The 21,273-nt window shown below is 35.7% G+C and overlaps 1 protein-coding gene across 1 annotated transcript in view; it reads left to right on the forward strand.

The window, feature by feature from the left end:
* The window catches only part of LOC132257521 (glutamate [NMDA] receptor subunit 1), an 84,960-nt gene that overhangs the window by 59,468 nt on the left and 4,219 nt on the right, over positions 1-21,273 (forward strand). Inside the window, exons 3-9 of the mRNA XM_059754465.1 lie at positions 7,615-7,737; positions 7,937-8,158; positions 10,610-10,812; positions 12,624-12,789; positions 14,196-14,462; positions 16,170-17,144; positions 17,755-18,264. Of these exons, the coding sequence (XP_059610448.1) occupies positions 7,615-7,737; positions 7,937-8,158; positions 10,610-10,812; positions 12,624-12,789; positions 14,196-14,462; positions 16,170-17,144; positions 17,755-18,264 (2,466 nt within the window). The remainder of the gene's footprint in view (positions 1-7,614; positions 7,738-7,936; positions 8,159-10,609; positions 10,813-12,623; positions 12,790-14,195; positions 14,463-16,169; positions 17,145-17,754; positions 18,265-21,273) is intronic.

The raw sequence follows: 21,273 nt of genomic DNA on the forward strand, positions 1-21,273 counted from the left end.
CTTTTCTATTCACTTTATAAAAATAAATCATTTCTACTGTGCTTGAGAACTTTTCAAAATCACACTTAAGAATTCAGTTAATTAAATATTGAAGTTTAATTTTAAAACTTTTCCTAACATACTCTTAGAGAAATATTTTCTCTCGCACATCTTGAAAGATTTCTTCCAGTCAAAAGTTTCTATATATTATAACTCACTTTTGACTTGAAAGTTCCCTTTTCAAGTCATTCTCTGGCTCAATGTGGGACGTGAAAAGAAAAGATTCTTCGTAGATTGTGGATGGAAGGAGAGGAAATCAATTATCTCACAATCACAGGGAGTTTGTAATCTAAGCGAAACTTGTGATAAGATTGTTAAATTGTAGATAAACTGGACAAAATATTGAATTGACATCATTGATTATGAATTTTTCATCTCTCTTTCTTAGTGAATATTTGTTTAAAAGGAAAGCGATAGTTTGAATTTTTATCCACGCAAGCGGGAAATCAGTCTGAACCACCCTACAATGACAATATCTTGTCATTGTTGGAGCTGTGCTGATATGTATCTGTGTGTGCCTTTTCATTGGGCAATATAAGTTGGGAAAACGTGGGAACAATCATCTGGAGTGTGCCATGCTTTTCTTCGGCTTTTTCACAACGACAACAGAGATAAGAGCGACAAAGGGCGCTGGCGATATTATACTTAAGTAAAATTCACGCAAGGTTTATCCACATTAATAAATTTCATATATAAGCAATACAATACATATTATACTATTTTCACAACAATCTTCTTCACTCACTTTTCCAGCTCGAAAGTGTGTCCTATTCTTTTTCTCGATTCCTCGCTTATTATGTACACATAATTTATTATTCGCAAGGTTTTCCTTTCAAATGCCAGTGAAAGAGAAAATTGGCTGAAATAACCTCCATCCTTGTCTCCTAAATGGTACTTTAAATATTTACCATTTCATTTATTTCCTCAAGACAAATCAATCAATCATCAAGTTCTTCAATTCATCTAAACTCACAATGATAAGAAATTTTAATCTTCTCGAGTTGCTCTCGTTGAAAGCACAGAGAGAGATTTCTTTCATGGAATATTCTCTAAACTATGCTGTATAAGAAGTCGTTGCAACTTTCATTTCATGACATATTTAATAAGCTTCCAGAGATGTGAATTCGTAAAACTGAAGAAAGTAGGGAATTTCAAACGTTGACACCTGAAGCCAATTCATATTTGAAGCCGGAAAATTCAGGTGAAAATCATAGTAAAAGACAATAATTATGTTTTTAGGTCAATTAGTACAGATTGATTGGACTTTTCGGGTCATTTGTGTGCATTCCAATACACAAAATTGAGGTTATGTGTAACTGATTGACTTCCCAGAGCATTTACAAGTACATAAAAGACAATAAAATTAGACAATTTCTTTACAAAAGCGATACGAGATCATCCTAACCTCACATTTTTACCTGAACTTTGTTACAAATCCTCTTTTTCCTTCCCCTTTGCTTAGTCCTTTTCTTCCCACAACAAGATCCTTATTCTTTACATGATGAATTTGCCACAATCACAGCAGAAACATCTTCCCGGACATTGTGGTCATCAGAATCCTTCGAGAATTCCATCTTAAACACTCCCAATATCAGAAATAGTCACAGATTTCATAATTATGCCCCCAAAAGTCATTCTTCGCATTGAAAATATCCCTCGGTAATGGTCGAAAACTCCTGGAAATTCCCTGATATTTATTTGGGAAGGGAGCACAGTAAATTCTGCTTCACTAACACTGAAGAACATATCCTTACTTCCACGTGGAGGAAAATGGGCAAAAACTGAGCGCAGGTTTGGTATATTTCATAAAAGGCTAAAGTTGCAACCCAAATTCGCAACTTTTATGAATCAAAATACGAAATCTGTAAAGTTGCAACCGAAATTCGTAACTTTTATTAATTAAAAATACAAAATCTGTAAATTTGCAACCAAAATTCGGTGCTTTTATGAATTAGAATACGAAATCTGTAAAATTACAACCAAAATTCGTAACTTTTATGAATCAAAATACAAAATCTGTAAAGATGCAACCGAAATTCGTAACTTTTATGAATTAAAAATACAAAATCTGTAAATTTGCAACCGAAATTCGGTGCTTTTATGAATTAGAATTCGAAATCTGTAAAATTACAACCAAAATTCGTAACTTTTATGAATTAAAATACAAAATCTGTAAAGATGCAACCGAAATTCGTAACTTTTATTAATTAAAAATACAAAATCTGTAAACTTGCAACCGAAATTCGTAACTTTTATTAATTAAAAATACAAAATCTGTAATGTTGCAACGATTCTACGTGAAATTCAACTCTTAATTCATGTTTTGCAACGTGAATCAAGACAAAAATTCTGAACTGATGCCAAAAAGTAATTGGAAGCTAATTCAACAACTAATCCCGCGCATTGATCTGGACTTCTTTCGCGCAAATCCCTTTCAAACAAATGCTCAATGTCTTCCTTAATTTGTGGCGAATGTGGTCAAAAGAAGCGTTTTCAGTTGAAGCATATTTGTGGAAAGTTGCCCGCCTCAAAATCACAATTCCATCCGTCAGAGCTCGGTGTGTTTCTGCTGGTGTATTTGAAGATGTCGTGCTTATACACGCAGCGCACATTGAATTCTATCATCCTCAGGGGGCTTCTTAGGAAATCACCCAACCACCTCCTCACGAGGTACATATATACGGAGAGTCTTAGCAAGCATGAATAATTTATGCTTATTTTATAAAAGATAGGCGTGGCATCAAAAGGAATTCCGAAGCTTTTCAATCTTAAAAAGTATGCTCAGAGTGTTTCTTCTTTCTTTTTTTTTTGGTTGTTGAAAAATGGCAAAAGACACACGATTATTCACGGACTGTTTTTTTTCCTTCTTCTTCTTTGCTCCTCACTGAGCTACGGCAAGGGTTAATCCGCTGACAGCATGGAAAGTTCGATGGGTTTCGTGCGAATCATAAATCCTGGGGCGTGTAAAAGAGCAGTGTAATTTCATCATTAAACATTGATTAGCAATTTCTGTGGAGTTTAATGATGAAATGTGGGTGAGAGGCCATCGTTTACGAGTTGAAATGCGGTAGTTAATCTGATCTTTATTGAGTGTCTTTTCCTGAAATAGGCCGCAGCTTCTCGCTTTCATTACTGTTTGGGTTTTGCGTCTCACCGCGAGAGTCGCGCGGGCCATTTTTGGGAAGCACCTTCGCCACCCACCCAAACCGCCCAACTTGGCACATCGCGCGTCTAAGGGAGATAGCGAGGGGGTGTCTAGGAAATAATTAGAAATTCAGTAGAAAATGAGCCGCCCGTGGGGATGCGGAGCAGCGATGGGAAAACAAGTGGAACGCAAGTTTTATCTGCAAACAGTAATGAGGAATTGTGGAGAATCCCTAAAGCCTCGCACGACACACCAAGGGATTAATCGAGATTAAGCAGAAGCGGGTGATGACACGGAGAAGAAGAAGAAAAAAAATAAACGCGACAGCGTAAGATATTCCGATATAACAGAAAATCACACCAAATTTCCATCCCTGATGAGAATAGAGGATTTCGTCTTTACTATCTTTTTTACTAAGTATTGATTTATCTTGCGTATGAAAAACATTTTTTAACATGTCAAATATTATTCATAGGCTTTTTTACCTCTTATATGTGATATATAATGTGGGAAAATTTATCTCTTTCCGTTTGATTTGTGGGGTTGTGATTTTCGGCGGAAAATCCACGCATCTCACTCTCCTTCTCTCTCTCTGATTCCACATTGAGTGTTATCCATCCTTAACCTTATCGAATACTTGAAATATTTTATGTAGTAGAAAATAAATGTCGTAAATTTAAGTAGGATATTTTATCGTCGCCATTATAAATTTCTGTAAACAGAAAAGTTATGCAAGAAGGAGTGAAAAAAATGAGTGGATTTTATCAAGTTCTTCAGTGGGAAATAATATTGAGTGAAAATCTACAGTCAAATGAACACAAGGAGCGATTCTCCGTCAAACAAGGAATGTTAAACATGTGTTATATTAGTTTAAAACATTCTTTGCCAGTTTGAGTCACAGATGTAAGACTTAAAGTAACGATTATGCGAAGAATTTCACCACTTGTGTTATTTACAATTCTGATTCACACATGTTAAATGTGTTAAAAAGCAGAATGACAGATTCAAATCTGCAAATATCTTGCAATGATGAATCAATCTGTGATTGTGGCTTGAATTTTCAGGCATAAACATGAAAGATATTTGCAATAAATTATTTTTATCACGAATTTATTGCTTATATATCGATGGGTGCCTCGAAAACTGTTAAAAGTCAAAATCGCCATTTTAAAACAGCTGCGAAATTTGCCAAAATTACTTCAAAACCCTCAAAACACCCTCAAATCGTCCGTTGAAGTGCAAATATTACTTTGAATTTATTATTTTGTAAATATTTTAGTTGATTTTATCGGTATTTATTGAAATTTCAAGTGAGAGAATTAAAAAAAATATAAGAAATATTCATTTAAAGTCATAAAAACCATTTGGGATGATTCTAAAAAGGCATTTCATGCGTTTGTCTGCAATTTTGGAGACATTTTTCATGGAAAAATTTGACGGCGTAAACAAATTCGATTTTTAATTAAGCAAAATATGACTTTTTCTATTTGTACTTTTAAGATAAATAAGATTTTTTTGTTATTTTCTTATAACATACAAATCTAAAAATCTTTGTACAGAAAGAATAAATAAAAAACGTTTCAAAAATACATTGAGAAGAAAACTATGATAAATCGACTTTTCATAGTTTTCCATTCACCCGTCGATATTGAAATTTTATTAATTGTGTTATGGTGTTAAACAGTAAAACACTGTTTTAGCGAGAATAGCAAGGACGGTTAAACTTTAACATGTTTGATGTTTAACATTCATGCATTTGACTGGGAATCGATTCAGAATTTAACTTCTTCTGTACATAAGAAACATAAACCTGGAATTCAACGTGTCTCTGATGTTTAAAGCAATTTTGGATGAGTGGTGAACGTAACGGGAATTTTATGCGAAATTTCTTTTGAACATTCGAGGTTGTTTTTCCGTGGTAATATTATTAGACTGGGTTTTCTACGAAATTCGCTTGAATTGAGATTGATGGCATTAAAATAAATTGGCTGCACACACAATATTATTGGCTCTTTTATGGTTTTTCTCACTGGGGCCGAGGCCGAGAAAAAAAAAATGTCTCACGGAGTGTGGGAGGAAAACCAGTCTGGAAAGTGGGGGAAAAGGAAGCGAGATGGGGTAGAAATGGAATCACGGAAGAATTGCGATGCCTATCAAGTGTGGAAAATGCCTCTAATCGTGTTTTGATATTTTTTTTCGATTCTCCTCCACACTTTCTGTGTAATATCTGTAAATATCGCTGACAGGAAGACGAAGTCGCAACCCCATTTCAGGGTGTTTTCTATGTAAAATTCATACATTATACATTCATAGCATCAACCAGTGGCTTCGAGTGGAAGCGGAAGTGATTTGAGAAAGTGATACTGTTAGTCAATGTCTGCAATATGATTTGCTCATCTTTCTTTCCTGCAAGATTGTTTCACTGTGATTTCCGCCAATGTCGAGAATGAATGCCGAAATCATACTGAAACTGCTGAATAATTGACTTACAAGGCGAATTCCTTTGAAATGCATATTGAATGTGAATCACTTTTGTCTGCCACCTTCTTGCGCAGTCAAGTGTTAAGCGGATTAAAATCATATTGAGAATTGATTGGGTGTCTTAAAGAACGTCTCATCGTCGGTCTTTCATCAAGGGGTGGAAGAGTTCTTCTGATTTTCTAGATAAAATTCAGAAGATTCGTGATTTATCTTCACTCTTACAGAAACTGGGATTTTCTTTCTTCCACTTCAATACTGTGTTAATACACAAATCCTCAAAAAGTGAGGAAAAATCATATCGACGGGTGAATCGAAAACTATGAAAATCCAAAAACGCAATTTCTCAGCAGAGCGAGTTAAAGAATTCGCTTCAATATCGCGGCAAAATTTACCAAATTTATCTTAAAAAGCCTTCAAATCGTCCGTTAAAGTGTAAATATTGCAAAGTATTTTTTTATTTTGTAAATATTTTAGTTGATTTTATCAGTATTTTTTGGAATTTTTGACTAAAATATGGTGAAATTAGTGGAAAATCTGAAAATTTTTATTTTTCAAAGTCTTTTTTTATTAGTCTTCGAGTCGATTTTATCGAAAATAGTACTAAAAATCAATTTTTCATACTTTCTTTTTGAACTTTTCCTTAATGTTTTCAAGTGAAAAAATTCAAAAGATATGAAAAATATTCATTTAAAGTCTAAAAAACATTTTCGTCAATAAAAACATAATTCGTCACTGATCTGAATTATACGCAAAATTATTGCTCTTTTTTTTATTAAAATTAGAAGAAGGCAAAAAATTCTGCCTAGAATTAATTATTTTGTACTGTAAAATAGGATTGAAAATTCGTAAATTCCCGGGAAATATTTCCAAATGGTTTTTTTTTAATCAAGATCATGATAAATAATATAATTTGAGGATGAATCGCATTGTTTGCATCCCGTTTTGAGCGTCATAATCACTCTGACGGGCTTCATTGCTGATTCTTATTGTCCAGAGACACGAAAACATTAGGAATTGACCATCGAAGTTTGTCCAGAAGACGTCTTTGAACTTCCTTGATATCTGAATCGCTTGTCCGAAGTCTAAAATGTGCTTTAAGTGGTTTTTACTTGCCAGAAAAGCTATGAAAATTGTCTTTTCTGGCCCAGAATCTTTTCAAAAATTTAGTATCTAAATGCGCCCCGACATTCTTGAAGCTTGACCATTGCTGAATGGCCAATCTGCCGTAGAAGTACGTCCAGAACCAGCTTAAATGCAAAGAATACACGTTCAGTTGGCCAATTTGCTTGTAGAATTAGACAGTAAATCTCAATATTCCATCATACAAATATCTTAGACCTTTAATTCTATCATTTAACAATGAATTATCTTTAATTATGTCCACAATTAGCAGATTTCCACGAGTTTTCACTGTTTGATAAAGAATTTCCGATGAATTTCAGCTCCTAAAATCGACGGATTCTTCTTAAACGCCCGTAAAATTCCTTGAAAAACAGAGAATCTCAACTCGAAAATATGGTAAAAATACACAATAGTTGAATTAAGAAAGATTTTCTGATCATCTATTCAGAAAAACTTCGTCACTTCCGGAAGGAGCTGAAAAGTGTAAAAGAAGAGAAATTGGGTTAATTTAACTGCTGGAAAATTTCATGGGCGAACCACCATGAAGAGGCATCAACACTTCGTCTTTTCCCACACAAAAACACCTCTCAAGTTATTAATAATAATGAAAGCTATAACAATTTGCATAGGAATTCCGGCTAAATCGTATTAATTTCCATCTTATTCCATAGTCAACTTCCACTTTTCGGTCCCCTTTCGTGTGCCCCCCGCGCAACTTCTGCTCCCAACGGGCAATTTTCCACCCCCACCCCCATAAGGTCAACGAAATTGTTGTCTTAATCAACATAAATTGCAGGGCGTTAATGAAGAATCTCGACTCTTTGCAGCATCTCAATTTTGATCAACAGTACGTTCCACGGGGAATTACGTACTATGATAAGACGGTGCGGATGGATAAGAATCCAATTAAGACAGCCCTGAACGTCTGCAAACACCTCATTTCACAGAGGGTGAGTATTTTTTCCCCACCAAAAACTATATTTCTCGCGTCGACTTGACGCCATTCTGTCGAATTTAAGTGCTTAAAGTGCTTGAAGATCGCGCAAGTGAAGATTTATGGAGCAAAAGGGTTGAAGAGCAGATGGGAAAAAAAGCTCTTGTGGTGGTGATTTTCCAAATGGCCTCTCATTGAAGCGCCTGCATTCATAGGTGTACGCCATGGTGGTGTCCCACGAGCAGAGTGGAGATCTATCACCGGCAGCTGTCAGCTACACGAGCGGCTTCTACCAAATCCCCGTCATTGGAATCTCATCTCGTGATGCAGCGTTTTCCGACAAAAATATTCACGTGTCATTTCTTCGCACCGTCCCACCGTACTACCACCAGGCGGACGTGTGGCTGGAGATGCTGAGCCACTTCGGCTACACAAAGGTCAGTCAATCAACTCATGCTTCTGTCCATCGCATGCATGCCAAGATTCCCTGTAATCCCACAATTAGAGATGCAAGATATGTTGAGGGGCTTTAGCCTCTTCCCAGAACACTGAATCCATCATATCTCACTCAAGTTTAATTGAGATATTTGCATTAACTTAAGCGTTCCGACTTCTGCGACGGTATTATGCTAAAACTGCTCTATTTTTCCGTGCCGTTTCACAATGTCAAAACGACTCTGTATTCCCGCTGGCATTTTTTTTTTTAACTTTATTTAAGCCTCTCATAGCTATTTATGTACGAATTTCTGTTATATTTGTGGAAATAAGGCGCATTTTTGGTCAAAAATGACAACTTCTATCAGTTATTTCTGCCATTTATTCACGCCAAGGGGCAGATATTATAGTCAGAAGTGGTGTACAGCTTTTGTGGAAGTGTTTGGAATTGGAAGTGATGAAATATTCACTATATTTGCACTAAAAAAGCTTCTGTTTTTAACAAATTCGGGCATTTTCTACATCATTTTACTCAGATAAATCGATTTTATTGCTTCTTTTCAGGTTATGTGATAGATTTAGAATTAATTCTGGAGGCTAAATAACCTTCATAATCATCTAAATTGTGATTTAACTTGAATTATTCCTTTTTTTTCATGCTAAAGTTGAGCTTTTTTCGTTTAAAATAACTTCATATTGAGTAAGAAAAAGCTCAAAAGTCAATCATAACCTCAAAAATTGTGTTTCAGTCCCGAAAATTGTCTTTTTTCCACGCTTTGTGCTTAAAAGTGGCAAATTTAACGTCATTTTCTTGTTTAAACATTGTTTTCAACTCGATATTTACTAATTTTCCGCTGTAAAAAGTTTCAAATTAGGGAAAGAAAGATTTCAAAGTCGCATTCATAACCTCACAATATCATGAAAAATTTTTTGAAGCAAATTCAAACTGATTCTGATATTCAAATTACCCTAAAAATTGTCTAAAAATGTGTTGAAACTGGAAAAATTCTCTTGTTCTTAGCAAAGTTGAGTTTTGTTAAATTTTAGAAGTAAAAAAACAGTCAAACATAACCTCAAAAATGTAATTTTAGCCTCTTTGCTTAGTTATTTTCGCATTTTATACTTTTTTATCCAGTAAAAACATTCTGATTTGTCCTAAATTCACTCCATTTCCTCGCGTTTGAGAAGATTTAATTTAATTCGAAAATGTTTTAATTCCGGTTTTCATAACCTCACAGTTTATTGAAAACTATGTGATATTCTTTGTGAACATATTTGCCAATTTATTGGGCATTCGCTCAATAATACCTGATTTTGTGACATTGCTTATTCAATAAATGTTAAGAGAAATATGATAAATATTGGTTTCTGCATAATTTATGACAATCCACTGACGAATATCATTGTATTATTTGAGGAAACAGTTGATTTCAGAGCGGAATTCCTGGAAGATTAACACCTTTCCTTAATAATCATTTTCCATTCCATTTAATAAGACACCAAAATTGCACTGTGCAACATTTAGAATGCGTTGATTCATGAAAAAATGTGTGAATTTCAACAATTCTGTATTTCTCCCGATGAAATAGGGCAGTTTTAGCATAAAACCGTCGCTTGTGGATTTAATCAGTTTTCTCAGAAGTCTTTCACAAGACATGCAAAGGCAAAACTGTGCTCCTTGCATATGAATGGCCTCAATAGAAGCCATCAAGAGGAACTAACAGAAGTAACATTTATTGGCTCATCCATTGGGAAACAGTGAAGACTGAATGTGACGTTAATTAGCTGCCTTTTATCGACACACAGAGTTCACAACACTTTCTTCTCGTAATTCCACAGCCTCACGAAGTTAAGCAAGAGGGCAAACATTTATCCATTTGGACGGGGTCACTCTTGATGGCAATATTTCTTGAAAATAAGGCCAGAGTTTGCGGAGATGGGGTGAATTTCTAGGAAGCAGAGAAATCCCAATAAACACCCTCGCTAGTCGTCTTTTGGGCCAGAAAGTACATGCCATTGCTGCGGAATGTTTGTGAAATGTTACATTAAAGGACCATGATTCTGCCAACTTTTCCCATTAAATACTACTCAAGATGTATTTACATTACATGCCGTGTACTTCAGCACGCAGAAATATACACCCTTTCCCCCTTGTATGTAAATAGCCTGAAATCGACTAGTTTAGAGGAAGGATTTTAGGCAAATTTCCCTTTTATAAACTCTCAAATTTTTTTGGAGAAATAGGGAAATGCAGAAATGATAATAATTTACAATTTTTATCACTTCTGCGCGATGCTAAACTTCCTTTTGCGGATCGCAAATAGGCCAACATTGTGCCTTGGAATGAAAAAAGGAAACACGCAAAACATCATTAACATCTCCATAATTTTCCTTCCGGATGCGCCATTTTCATGAGAATTTACAACTGAGGAGCATCTTTTCCCCACTTCCAGGTTATCATCATTCACAGTTCCGATACGGACGGAAGAGCGATTCTTGGGCGCTTTCAGACAACATCACAAACAAATTACGATGACATTGATGTCCGGGCGACTGTGGAGTCAATTGTGGAATTTGAGCCCAAGCTGGAGAGCTTCACGGAGCATCTTTTGGAGATGAAGACGGCGCAATCGAGAGTTTATCTGCTCTATGCCAAGTAACTATTCCTTTTTTTCTTCATTTCACCCACGTTATTTGGCGCCAAATGAATTCCAAGGGAGAAATGATAGTCAGAAATGGTGTACAATTGAGCGGAAGTCTTGAAAAGTGCTAAAAATCTACAATATTTCCTTTCTAAATCCTTCTTTTATTGACAGAATGTACCGCCTTTTTCGAGTTCTTTCAGTTTTCACGTAAAAACCAAGTCAATCACTCGCCAATTGAGACCACTAACTTTGCGATTATTGAATTTTTTTTTAAATTCTTGTGATTATTACTCAAATTTTGATTATTTCATACAAAATTCTGATTATTTTTTGATTATTTTCTAAATATTTGATTATAAATTGATTATTTCAGTCAGAATTTGAATGTTTTTCAATTTTACTTTAGAAAAGAATCTTTTTTTTAATAGTTTATTCAAAATTTGATTCTTTTTTAAATTGTATTTGTAATATTATTTGGAAAAATAATCTTTTTTTTTATTATTTAAATCATAATTTGATTGTTTTTCAATTTTAGTTGGGAAGAAATCATTTCTTTATTATTTAATTCTAAATTTGATTATAATTTTTTCATCTTTCATGGGAAAATAATTATATTTTTTATTATTTAGTTCAAAATTCGATATTTTTTCATTATTTTTTTTTGTAGAAAATAATAATTCTCTGATTATTTTACTCAAATAATTGATTATTTGATTAGAGAACATTAAGTTTCCTTCAGAAACCGCCTTGCGATTTGCTCCTTGGTAAAAAAAAAAGCCAAATTAATACTTTTTATAGGTTATGTAACGAATCCAGAACAGATTTAGAGAACAATTCGCAATTCTAGCAAATCAATTCTTATGCTGAAATCCGAGAAAAGCATTTTCCATGCAATAAACATTGCAAAAAACACTGAAAAATGTGTTGAAATCGAACATAAACTCAAAAGTTTTGATTTTAACGTGGAAAATGTTTATTTAGAAGACTTTCTGCATGATTTTGATGCTGAATCAGCAATTTTAGGGTCCGTGGAAAATCACAAGAGCCGATTTTGTGATCTGGAAAGCCTCGAAATGGAATTTTTGAAGATCTTTTAGTGATATTTTGAGGTTATGGTCGCGAAAGACGCCCAGAAAGAGCAGAAATATTGGATGGAAACTTGAGAGATTCATTATAATTTGGGAAATAATGTGGAAAAAGACTACAAATTTCAAGTTCTTGAGGTGTTAGGCAAATTTAAGTCATATTATCTCACCCTTGATGAATTCAAATGTCCTTACAAGACAATTACTTTAATGACTCAAGCATTATTTGAATTTATTGAATAGATTCTAGAAAAAAAGCACCAATTTAAAATAAATAATTTCAATGAAGAGAATTGTAGAAATAGTAAAAAAAAAGATGGAAAATCGCGACACTTGGAAACTTTTAAGAGTCATGAATAGTCATGGAAAGCCGGAAATTCATATTTTCTGCATACAAACAATCACTACACAATTCTGCATCATTTATTCAGAATAAAAAGAGAAAAAAACTCATCACACAAACTTCCGTCCAGAGCAAAAATACACACACTGAAGTTTTCTCAAATTCAACTGCAGCGTAATAAGTTTTCATTCCAGTGCTTTTCCGCAAAAAGGGGTGAAAAACATCAAAAACAGAAATGTGAATAAATTTTCGGGACTCTTTGAGCTCCACTTCTAGGCACCCTTTTCATGTGTCAAGGTGTCATTTGGCCATTCTCCAGCCAAGCAAAGTCGCTGCAAAGAACAATTTATCACAGATTTCATTACTCTCTCTCTCTCTCTCTGTCGCTCTGCAGCAAAGACGACGCTTCCATCATCTTTCGGGACGCCGCGGCGTTCAACATGACCGAAGCTGGGTACGTCTGGATAGTCACGGAGCACGCTCTCAATGCCAACAACACACCCTTCGGCGTCATAGGGTTGCAACTGGTTCACGCGCACAGCGAAAAGGAACACATTCGAGTAAGAGTTCAATGCAAAGTCGCACTTTGTGCAATTTCACACAGATATTTGCACATAAACTTACAAGTTTTAACAGTTTCGACTAACAAGGCGAATGCAATAAGGAAATCACACTGTTGGTTGCTCAAAAGGAAGAATTACGTGAGGCATTTACATGCCCTCAATACTTAAACTTCAGCATAAACAAAGCATTTCACTGTTTCTAAATTCATCGCAGCCTTTCCATACAAGATCGCAATGAAATTTCAGTGAAATGTTGTTGAGGAAATCTGCATTTAACACATCTGGTGTATTTCCCATAGTTCGTATTAAATATATTCAGGAAAACAATACATTTTTGAGCCTTGAAATAGATATTCTTGAAATTATTTTCCTAAAAAGGTCTTGAAATTAGCCTCAATCTATCTAATTTTGAGTCCTTTTCGGTATTCATATTAAAAATTTCAAGCTTTTCAATCGTCATAGATTTAATTTTTCTATTTTCATATATTTTTAATATCTTTCTCAGCATAATTTCAAGTCTGTTTCTGATATATAAATGCGAAAAAACGTTTTTTTTTAATGTATTTCAATTCTTCTCTTTTTTTGAAATCAAGAACGATTAGAATAAAGAATATTTTGACCTCATATTCTTCCTTATGTTCGATTTAAATTAAGTATTTTTCGTCATAGTAAAAAGATTTTGAAATATACTTAAAACAAAGCGAATAATGATGATCAAATGATACTAAATTTAAGTTTTATGATAATAAAATCAAGTCTGTATCAGAGAGAAAACACATTTAAAAGAGATTTCGCTTATTTTATTTCTAGATTTTTTTAATGCTTCTGAAGAAACTTTGTTAAAACTTTGTCCAGACTTAAAATAAAATGTTTTTTTTTTTATGTCTGAACTCTTAGACTAAAAAAGGAGAATTTTCTTGATAATTTCACAAATTTATCACGAATAAAACAAAGATTTTTCCAATAATCTTTTGTCCTAGGCAGAAAAAATACTGGTTTTAAGATTGAAACGGACTTAACTTGATACTGAAATTTAGAGTTTTTCCGTAGAATTAAGATTGAAATCAAGGAATCGTTTTCTAGACCGTACAAAGTCTAGTTTTAAGGAAGAATAAAGACTTGGATTTCTTCTTCTCCTTTGAGTCTTTTGCCGAAAATCTTCGTTAATCGGTGTTTTCAACCGGATATTTCTTGTATTTATGCCCAAAATCGATTAAATTTTACCACAAATTTTCTCTCAGTGAACACAGTTAAAGAGCATTTGTCTGTTTTCTACGCTCTATCTTTAAGGTGTATAAATACAAATGCACGCAGTGATATTATGTTACACAATCGGCAAATGGAATATCCTTGAAGGAATTCCTCCGGCTTCTAATGCGCCGTCTATTTCCGCCCTTTTGCAGGATAGCGTGTATGTTTTGGCGTCGGCGATCAAGGAGATGCGCCTGAATGAGACAATTACCGAAGCTCCGAAGGACTGCGATGACTCTGGGGCGCTTTGGGAGTCGGGCAAGAGAATCTTTCACTACCTCAAGACGAGAAACATCCGCGGCGAAACGGGTCAGGTGGCATTCGATGACAATGGCGACAGGATCTATGCTGAGTACGATGTCATCAACATTCGGGACCATCAGAAGAAGAAGGTCGTCGGGAGCTTCTATTACGATGCTGTAAGTGAATTTTCTCATGCCTCAAGACAGATTCCCAGTTGTGCAGCAGCAGTAAAAAGGGCTTCGGGGTTGACTGAACTTCTCCATTTGCAAAATGTGCATTGAGACGATGACGCTTCATAAATATTCTCAAGAGTTGAAGCAGACCATTTGAGAGATTGCTCGGAGAGAAAATTGTGTATTCAACTATAATAACCAAAGTGGAAAGCAGAGATTTCTATCTATATTTCAATTTTTTCCCGCTAAGCACATTTGCCCAACTCAAGACACATTCCTTAATTTCCTCGCAAATCTTCCGATTGCCCCAAAACGCGAACGAGAGACAATGGAATGGAGGGAAAAACTCACATAATCCGAAGAAAATTTCACCTGGATACATTTCGCCAGACTTCCAAACTGTATTCTTTCGTGCTGTGGAATTAGTGGGATTTATGTACTTTTTTTTTATATCGAAAAGAAATTCATCACCTTGAGTGTCCCTTTCTGTCAATTCGATGGTTTTATAAATTTATCCCTTGAGGATTAACACTCACTTTTCCATTTTATCTCGAGTGGACAGAGAAAAATTGCCAATGGAATTGATAAATAATGTAAATCCTTAATATTTTCACAGCGTCAATGCAAATTTCACTGTAATAAAGAATTAATAAATCATATTATATACACTTCATTATAATATCCTTAATTGCATTTACGTAAATCTGTCTCATAAATAATTTATGTTTATCGGCAATAATCGATTATATGCATTTTTCAACTGGCAAACTCTATTATTTATCATTTGAGTGTTATGAAGTGCGTTCTCGAATCAATTCGAACCAAGGGGCAGATATTGTGGCCGGAAGTGGTGTACAGCTTCTGAGGAAGTGTTAGGAAATGAAAATTTTTAAATAATTCGAAAATTTGCATTACAAAAGCTTCAAATTCAACCAATTGAAGCATTTTATCAATTATTTTACTCAGAAAAATCGATTTTATTATTTTTCTAGGTTATGTTATTGATTTAAAGCATATTTTGAGGGTTAAATAACCATCAAAATCATGAAATTTGTATTTTTTCAGGAAATAATTCCTTTTTTCTTGTCAGAGTTTAAGCATTTGTGCTCAAAAATCTTTAGCTTGCTGAAGAAAAAGCTTAAAAATCAATCATAACCTCAAAAATATAATTTCACTCTCGAAGAATGTAACTTTGCTTCGTTATTTACGTGTTTTGAGCTTTAAAGTGACAAATTCAGCCACATTATCTAGTAGAAATACTGAGATATTCGTCATATTTCCTCATTTCCAGGGTTTGAAAGGATTAAAATTAGTCCAAAAAGGATTTTTTAGTTCGGATTCATAACCTCACAATTTGGTCAGAAGTTTCCCAAGCATTTTTCAAAGGTGAAACTTTGAAAATGAAGACAGAAATTGTTCATGAATAAATCCTGGAACAATTAAATCATTTCTTACAATCTTAAATCTTAAGCATTTGAAGAGCTTAAACTTCTTCAGACGGAAGAACGATAAGAAACAGTTGAAGGAGTCTAAGAAGCGATGGTAAATGCCTTTAAAGGCATTTAGAAGTGTCTCTGAAGGGCTGAAGATTCTGCACAGCAACTGTGGATTTAAGGCATACTATCTCCCCCTTGATTTGAAAGATAAAAGTCGACTGTAAAGAATTTTGCATAAATCTCAATTAATGCATTTTCCTCATCCACTTTGCAGGACAAACTGAAAATGCGTCTTCGCATCAATGACAGTGGAATCTTGTGGCCTGGAAAGTTGCGCCGAAAGCCAGAAGGCATCATCATTCCCACCCACCTGAAGGTGCTCACAATAGAGGAGAAGCCTTTTGTGTACGTGCGCCGGCTCACTGAGGAGGAACTCTCGTGCGAGGACGAGGAGATTCCGTGTCCGCACTTCAACGCCAGCGACGGCACGGAGAATGAGTTCTGCTGCCGCGGCTACTGCATTGATCTGCTGCGTGCCTTGGCGCACCGCATCAACTTCACCTTCGACCTGGCCTTGTCGCCGGACGGCCAATTCGGCCACTACGTGCTGCGGAACATGAGCACGACGGGCGTGCAGGTGAAGAAGGAGTGGACGGGCTTGATTGGCGAGGTGGTGAATGAGCGAGCAGACATGATTGTGGCGCCGCTGACGATTAATCCCGAGCGTGCGGAATTCATTGAGTTCTCCAAGCCCTTCAAGTACCAGGGCATCACGATTCTGGAGAAGAAGCCCTCGCGCTCCAGCACGCTGGTGTCCTTCTTGCAGCCCTTCAGCAACACTCTGTGGATCCTCGTGATGGTGTCCGTGCACGTGGTGGCGCTGGTGCTCTATCTCCTGGATCGCTTCTCGCCCTTCGGCCGCTTCCGGCTCACCAACACGGACGGCACGGAGGAGGACGCTCTGAATCTCAGCTCTGCCATCTGGTTCGCGTGGGGCGTCCTGCTGAACAGCGGCATTGGCGAAGGCACGCCGCGGAGCTTCTCTGCTCGCGTCCTGGGCATGGTTTGGGCCGGTTTCGCCATGATCATCGTGGCCTCGTACACTGCCAACTTGGCGGCCTTCCTCGTTTTGGAGCGCCCCAAGACCAAATTGTCAGGCATCAACGACGCCCGCCTGCGAAACACCATGGAAAACCTCACGTGCGCCACCGTCAAAGGCTCGGCCGTCGACATGTACTTCAGACGTCAGGTATGAAATAAGGCTGGAATCACACCTTGAACACTTCCAGGACTTTCGCAGTGCTTAAAACATGAGATTTCCTTATTTTTCACCCTCTTTCCGAACTTTGTAGCTTTTTCCTAAAAATTATCTAAATTATCTAAAAGAATCTTTGAAGGAGGCTTGAAATTGATAATGTGCTGAAATTTGCTACTTTAGAGTAGAAAATCAATCAAACATTGCTTATAATAGATGATTTTGTATCCTGAAATAATATTTTGGAGGTTATGATCAATCTTAGCACGATTGACACAATATAACATTGAAAGCTAGCAATCTTCAATAGATTTCATTATTATTGTGCCAGTAAATTATAAATTACACCAGCTTAGACGCGAGAATGAATGATTTTTGAGGTTATTTAGTGGCAAATTTCTTTAAAATTCATAACATAACCTAGAAAGATGACAATAACAATTCTTTTTCTCCAATTTTTCCTTTTGGAAGTAACTTTTGAACGCTTTATATTAAAAATATTGAACCACTAAGCAAGCTGAACTTCACTTCTGACCACAATATCTCCCCCTTGTCATGTCGAGCAATTTTGACGAATAAAACTGATTTTGTGTGTTGATTTCAGGTGGAACTCTCCAACATGTATCGCACGATGGAGGCAAATAACTACGCCTCGGCCGAAATGGCCATTCAGGATGTGAAGGATGGCAAATTGATGGCTTTCATCTGGGATTCCTCGCGGCTGGAGTACGAAGCGGCCAAAGACTGCGAATTGGTCACCGCCGGAGAGTTGTTCGGACGCAGTGGCTACGGAATTGGTCTGCAGAAAGGCTCTCCGTGGACGGATCACGTGACCTTGGCGATCCTGGAGTTCCACGAGAGTGGCTTCATGGAGTCACTGGACAAGCTGTGGATCTTCCACGGGAATGCGCAGCAGTGCGAGCAGTTCGAGAAGACGCCCAACACGCTGGGACTGAAGAACATGGCGGGCGTGTTCATCCTCGTGGGAGCTGGAATTGTGGGTGGCATTGGGCTCATCATCATCGAGGTGATCTACAAGAAGCACCAGATAAAGAAGCAGAAACGCATGGAAATTGCCAGACACGCAGCCGACAAGTGGCGTGGAACTATTGAAGTGAGTGTCTTAAAAATCTCTCAGAAAATTCAATGTCAGCCATAGAAATTGATAAAGAATTCAAGCGTCTTGTCTTGGCCAAGGAGGAGATAATACAGTCTAAAAGTGTTGTACAAACTCAGCAGAAGTACTTAAGAAGTGGAATTATTGAAAAACTTACAATCTTCCTTTCCGGCGTGCTTCTTTTACTCACTAATCATTCTGATTCCGATTCGAAAAATCCTTTTCTAGGTTATGTTACGAATTACGGTCGAACTTAGTGAATATATTGCACTCTAGAACATCAATTCTTATACTAAAGTCACCAAGATTGCTTGTTATTGACATAATTGAGCATTTTCATGCGATAAACATGGCCTTTCTGTATCTTTGATGCCAAAAAAAACACTGAAAATGGTGTTGAAGTCCAACATAACCTCAAAAATACAGTTTTTGACGTGGAAAATGTCTATTTATTCCCCTTTCTACACGAATTTCACTCTAAATCAGCAATTTTGAGTTTAGTTACGATATTTATCATCTAGTACGCTCTTAATTGGAGTCTTTTAAGATCTCTTAGTGATGTTTTTGAGGTTATGATCGGAAAAGACACTGAAGAAAGCGGTTTCAAGTGAATTTTTACAGAAATATCACATGAAACCTTAAGATATTTAGTATAATTTGTGAATTATTGTGGAAACAGTCTAGAAATTTGAAGTGCTGGAAGTTGTGTACAGATTAAGAGCATATTATCCCCCCCTTGACTGATGCTAAAGTCTAAATTCATTCGTCTCTGAGGAGAAAATTACCACTAATCGATTCTTCAAATCCACAACAAACGATCATTTTTCACGATGTGACGCTTAAAATGACCCAAAAATTCTGTCCAGGAACCAAAAGATACATAGCAAGGCAAAGTTCACATATGTATATGCTTATCGACTGGAAAGGCGTAATTGCAAAATTAATTTAATTCTGCATAACTTTGGTTTCTCGTGTTGGACAAAAAGGAAAGTTTTAGCACTGAAATTTTACACTTTCCTCAACATAGTTTTGGAAACATGATGACGCTTTTGTACTCTTACACACGATTTACCAACACTTTATCATAGTAATTTAAATCACTTCGGATTTAGTTGAAAACTATTTAAATCTCACAGAACAATGAAGGCATTACACTTGGTCAATATCTTCCTGGTCTTCACTTCAGACAATATTATTGCATTTAATTTGCATTAAATTTCGAATGTTTGGCATGATATGTTATCATTTTGAAACACATTTAGCGACTAAATTCAATTTGTTAGCTGCAGGTAATTGAAAATATCATTTTAAATTGATTTTGAATTATAACTGGAGGAAGTTTCGTGCGATAAATTCTTCGGCTGGTGGGAAAAGGAAATTTCCTATGTGTCATTTCCTACTGGAAATTGCTAGATGTTGAAGTGCAGCTGCAAAGATATGTATGCATTATATACAATAATACAACACATTTTTGCACCTTTGTGCTACACAAGGGGGATATAATATGCTTCAAATTTGTACACAACTTGCGAAACACTTTCAAATTTGCCTGACACCTCAAGAACTTGAAATTTGTAGTCTTTTTCCACATTATTTCCCAAATTATAATGAATCTCTCAAGTTTCCATCCAATATTTCTGCTCTTTCTGGGCGTCTTTCTCGACCATAACCTCAAAATATCACTAAAAGATCTTCAAAAACTCCATTTCGAGGCTTTCCAGATCACAAAATCGGCTCTTGTGATTTTCCACGGACCCTAAAATTGCTGATTCAGCATCAAAATCATGCAGAAAGTCTTCTAAATAAACATTTTCTACGTTAAAATCAAAACTTTTGAGGTTATGTTCGATTTCAACACATTTTGCAGTGTTTTTTGCAATGTTTATTGCATGAAAATGCTTTTCTCGGATTTCAGCATAAGAATTGATATGCTAGAATTGCGAATTGTTCTCTAAATCTGTTCTGGATTCGTCACATAACCTATAAAAAGTATTAATTTGGCTGTTTTAGTGTGAAAACCAAAAGAAATCGAAAGAAACGGGACATTTTGACAATAAAAGAAGCATTCAGAAAAGAAATATTGTAGATTTTTGAACACTTTGACTTCAAAAAGACCTCCGCTGAGCTGTACACCACTTCTGACTATTATCTCCCCCTTGATTGATGCTGCAAAATGTGAAATCATAAGCGTTTTTCTGCATCTGCTTTCAATTCAATTTCCTCGTGAAAGGATTGTAAAGCCACGTATGAGTTTATTTGTTAAAGTTATTCCTTTCTATCGTTCTTCTGTGGATTTCTGTGAATTCCACGGTTTTAGCAAAATAACATTGTGCAGTGAATAATTCTGTATGAAATAATGAGTTGCTGAATCGTAAAATTTCTATTAATTATTTCACAAAAATTTTATAACTCTCAGCTTTTTCCGTCGCAGATGAGAAATGCGAATTTACTACATTGAAATTGTTAGTCTATAAAAATAATTAGCGGGGTTGGAAATACGGTTGCATTACGAGCGTCATTAACTTGGAGAAATATAATTAATTTCATGTCCGGCAATGCATCAAAAAGTTTAATTAAAATATTAAAGCAACTGTTGCGCAGTTTTTTTTTACCTAAAACCGTGAATGTTTTTATTGATTGTGGATGGTAAACAAACGTGTGCAAGGGATTGTTAATATTGGGGATGCAGTATTATTTTACTCAAAATGCACAGAATATTTTGAAGAGGAATTTCTCAGCTGAAAAGCTTATAAATACCAATGAAAAGACTGCATTGCTTAAATACTTAATCTTAAATCGGATATTTACGGTTTTACGTTAAAAACGTTTGTAAAACTGGAAAAACTCTCTAATTCTTGCAAAACCGAGAATCTGTATAAAAGCTAAAACCGTAAAAAGTCCTTTAAACGTTCAGTATTAATAAGTTCTTCCTAAAATTCACCATAAGTTCCTTTTTACAGCCACAAAATAAATTTTTCCTACAAAATCTTCTTCTATTTATTGTAT

Source organism: Phlebotomus argentipes, unplaced genomic scaffold, assembly GCF_947086385.1.
Source record: "Phlebotomus argentipes unplaced genomic scaffold, Phlebotomus argentipes genome assembly scaffold_4, whole genome shotgun sequence".
Taxonomy (NCBI): Eukaryota; Metazoa; Arthropoda; class Insecta; order Diptera; family Psychodidae; genus Phlebotomus; species Phlebotomus argentipes.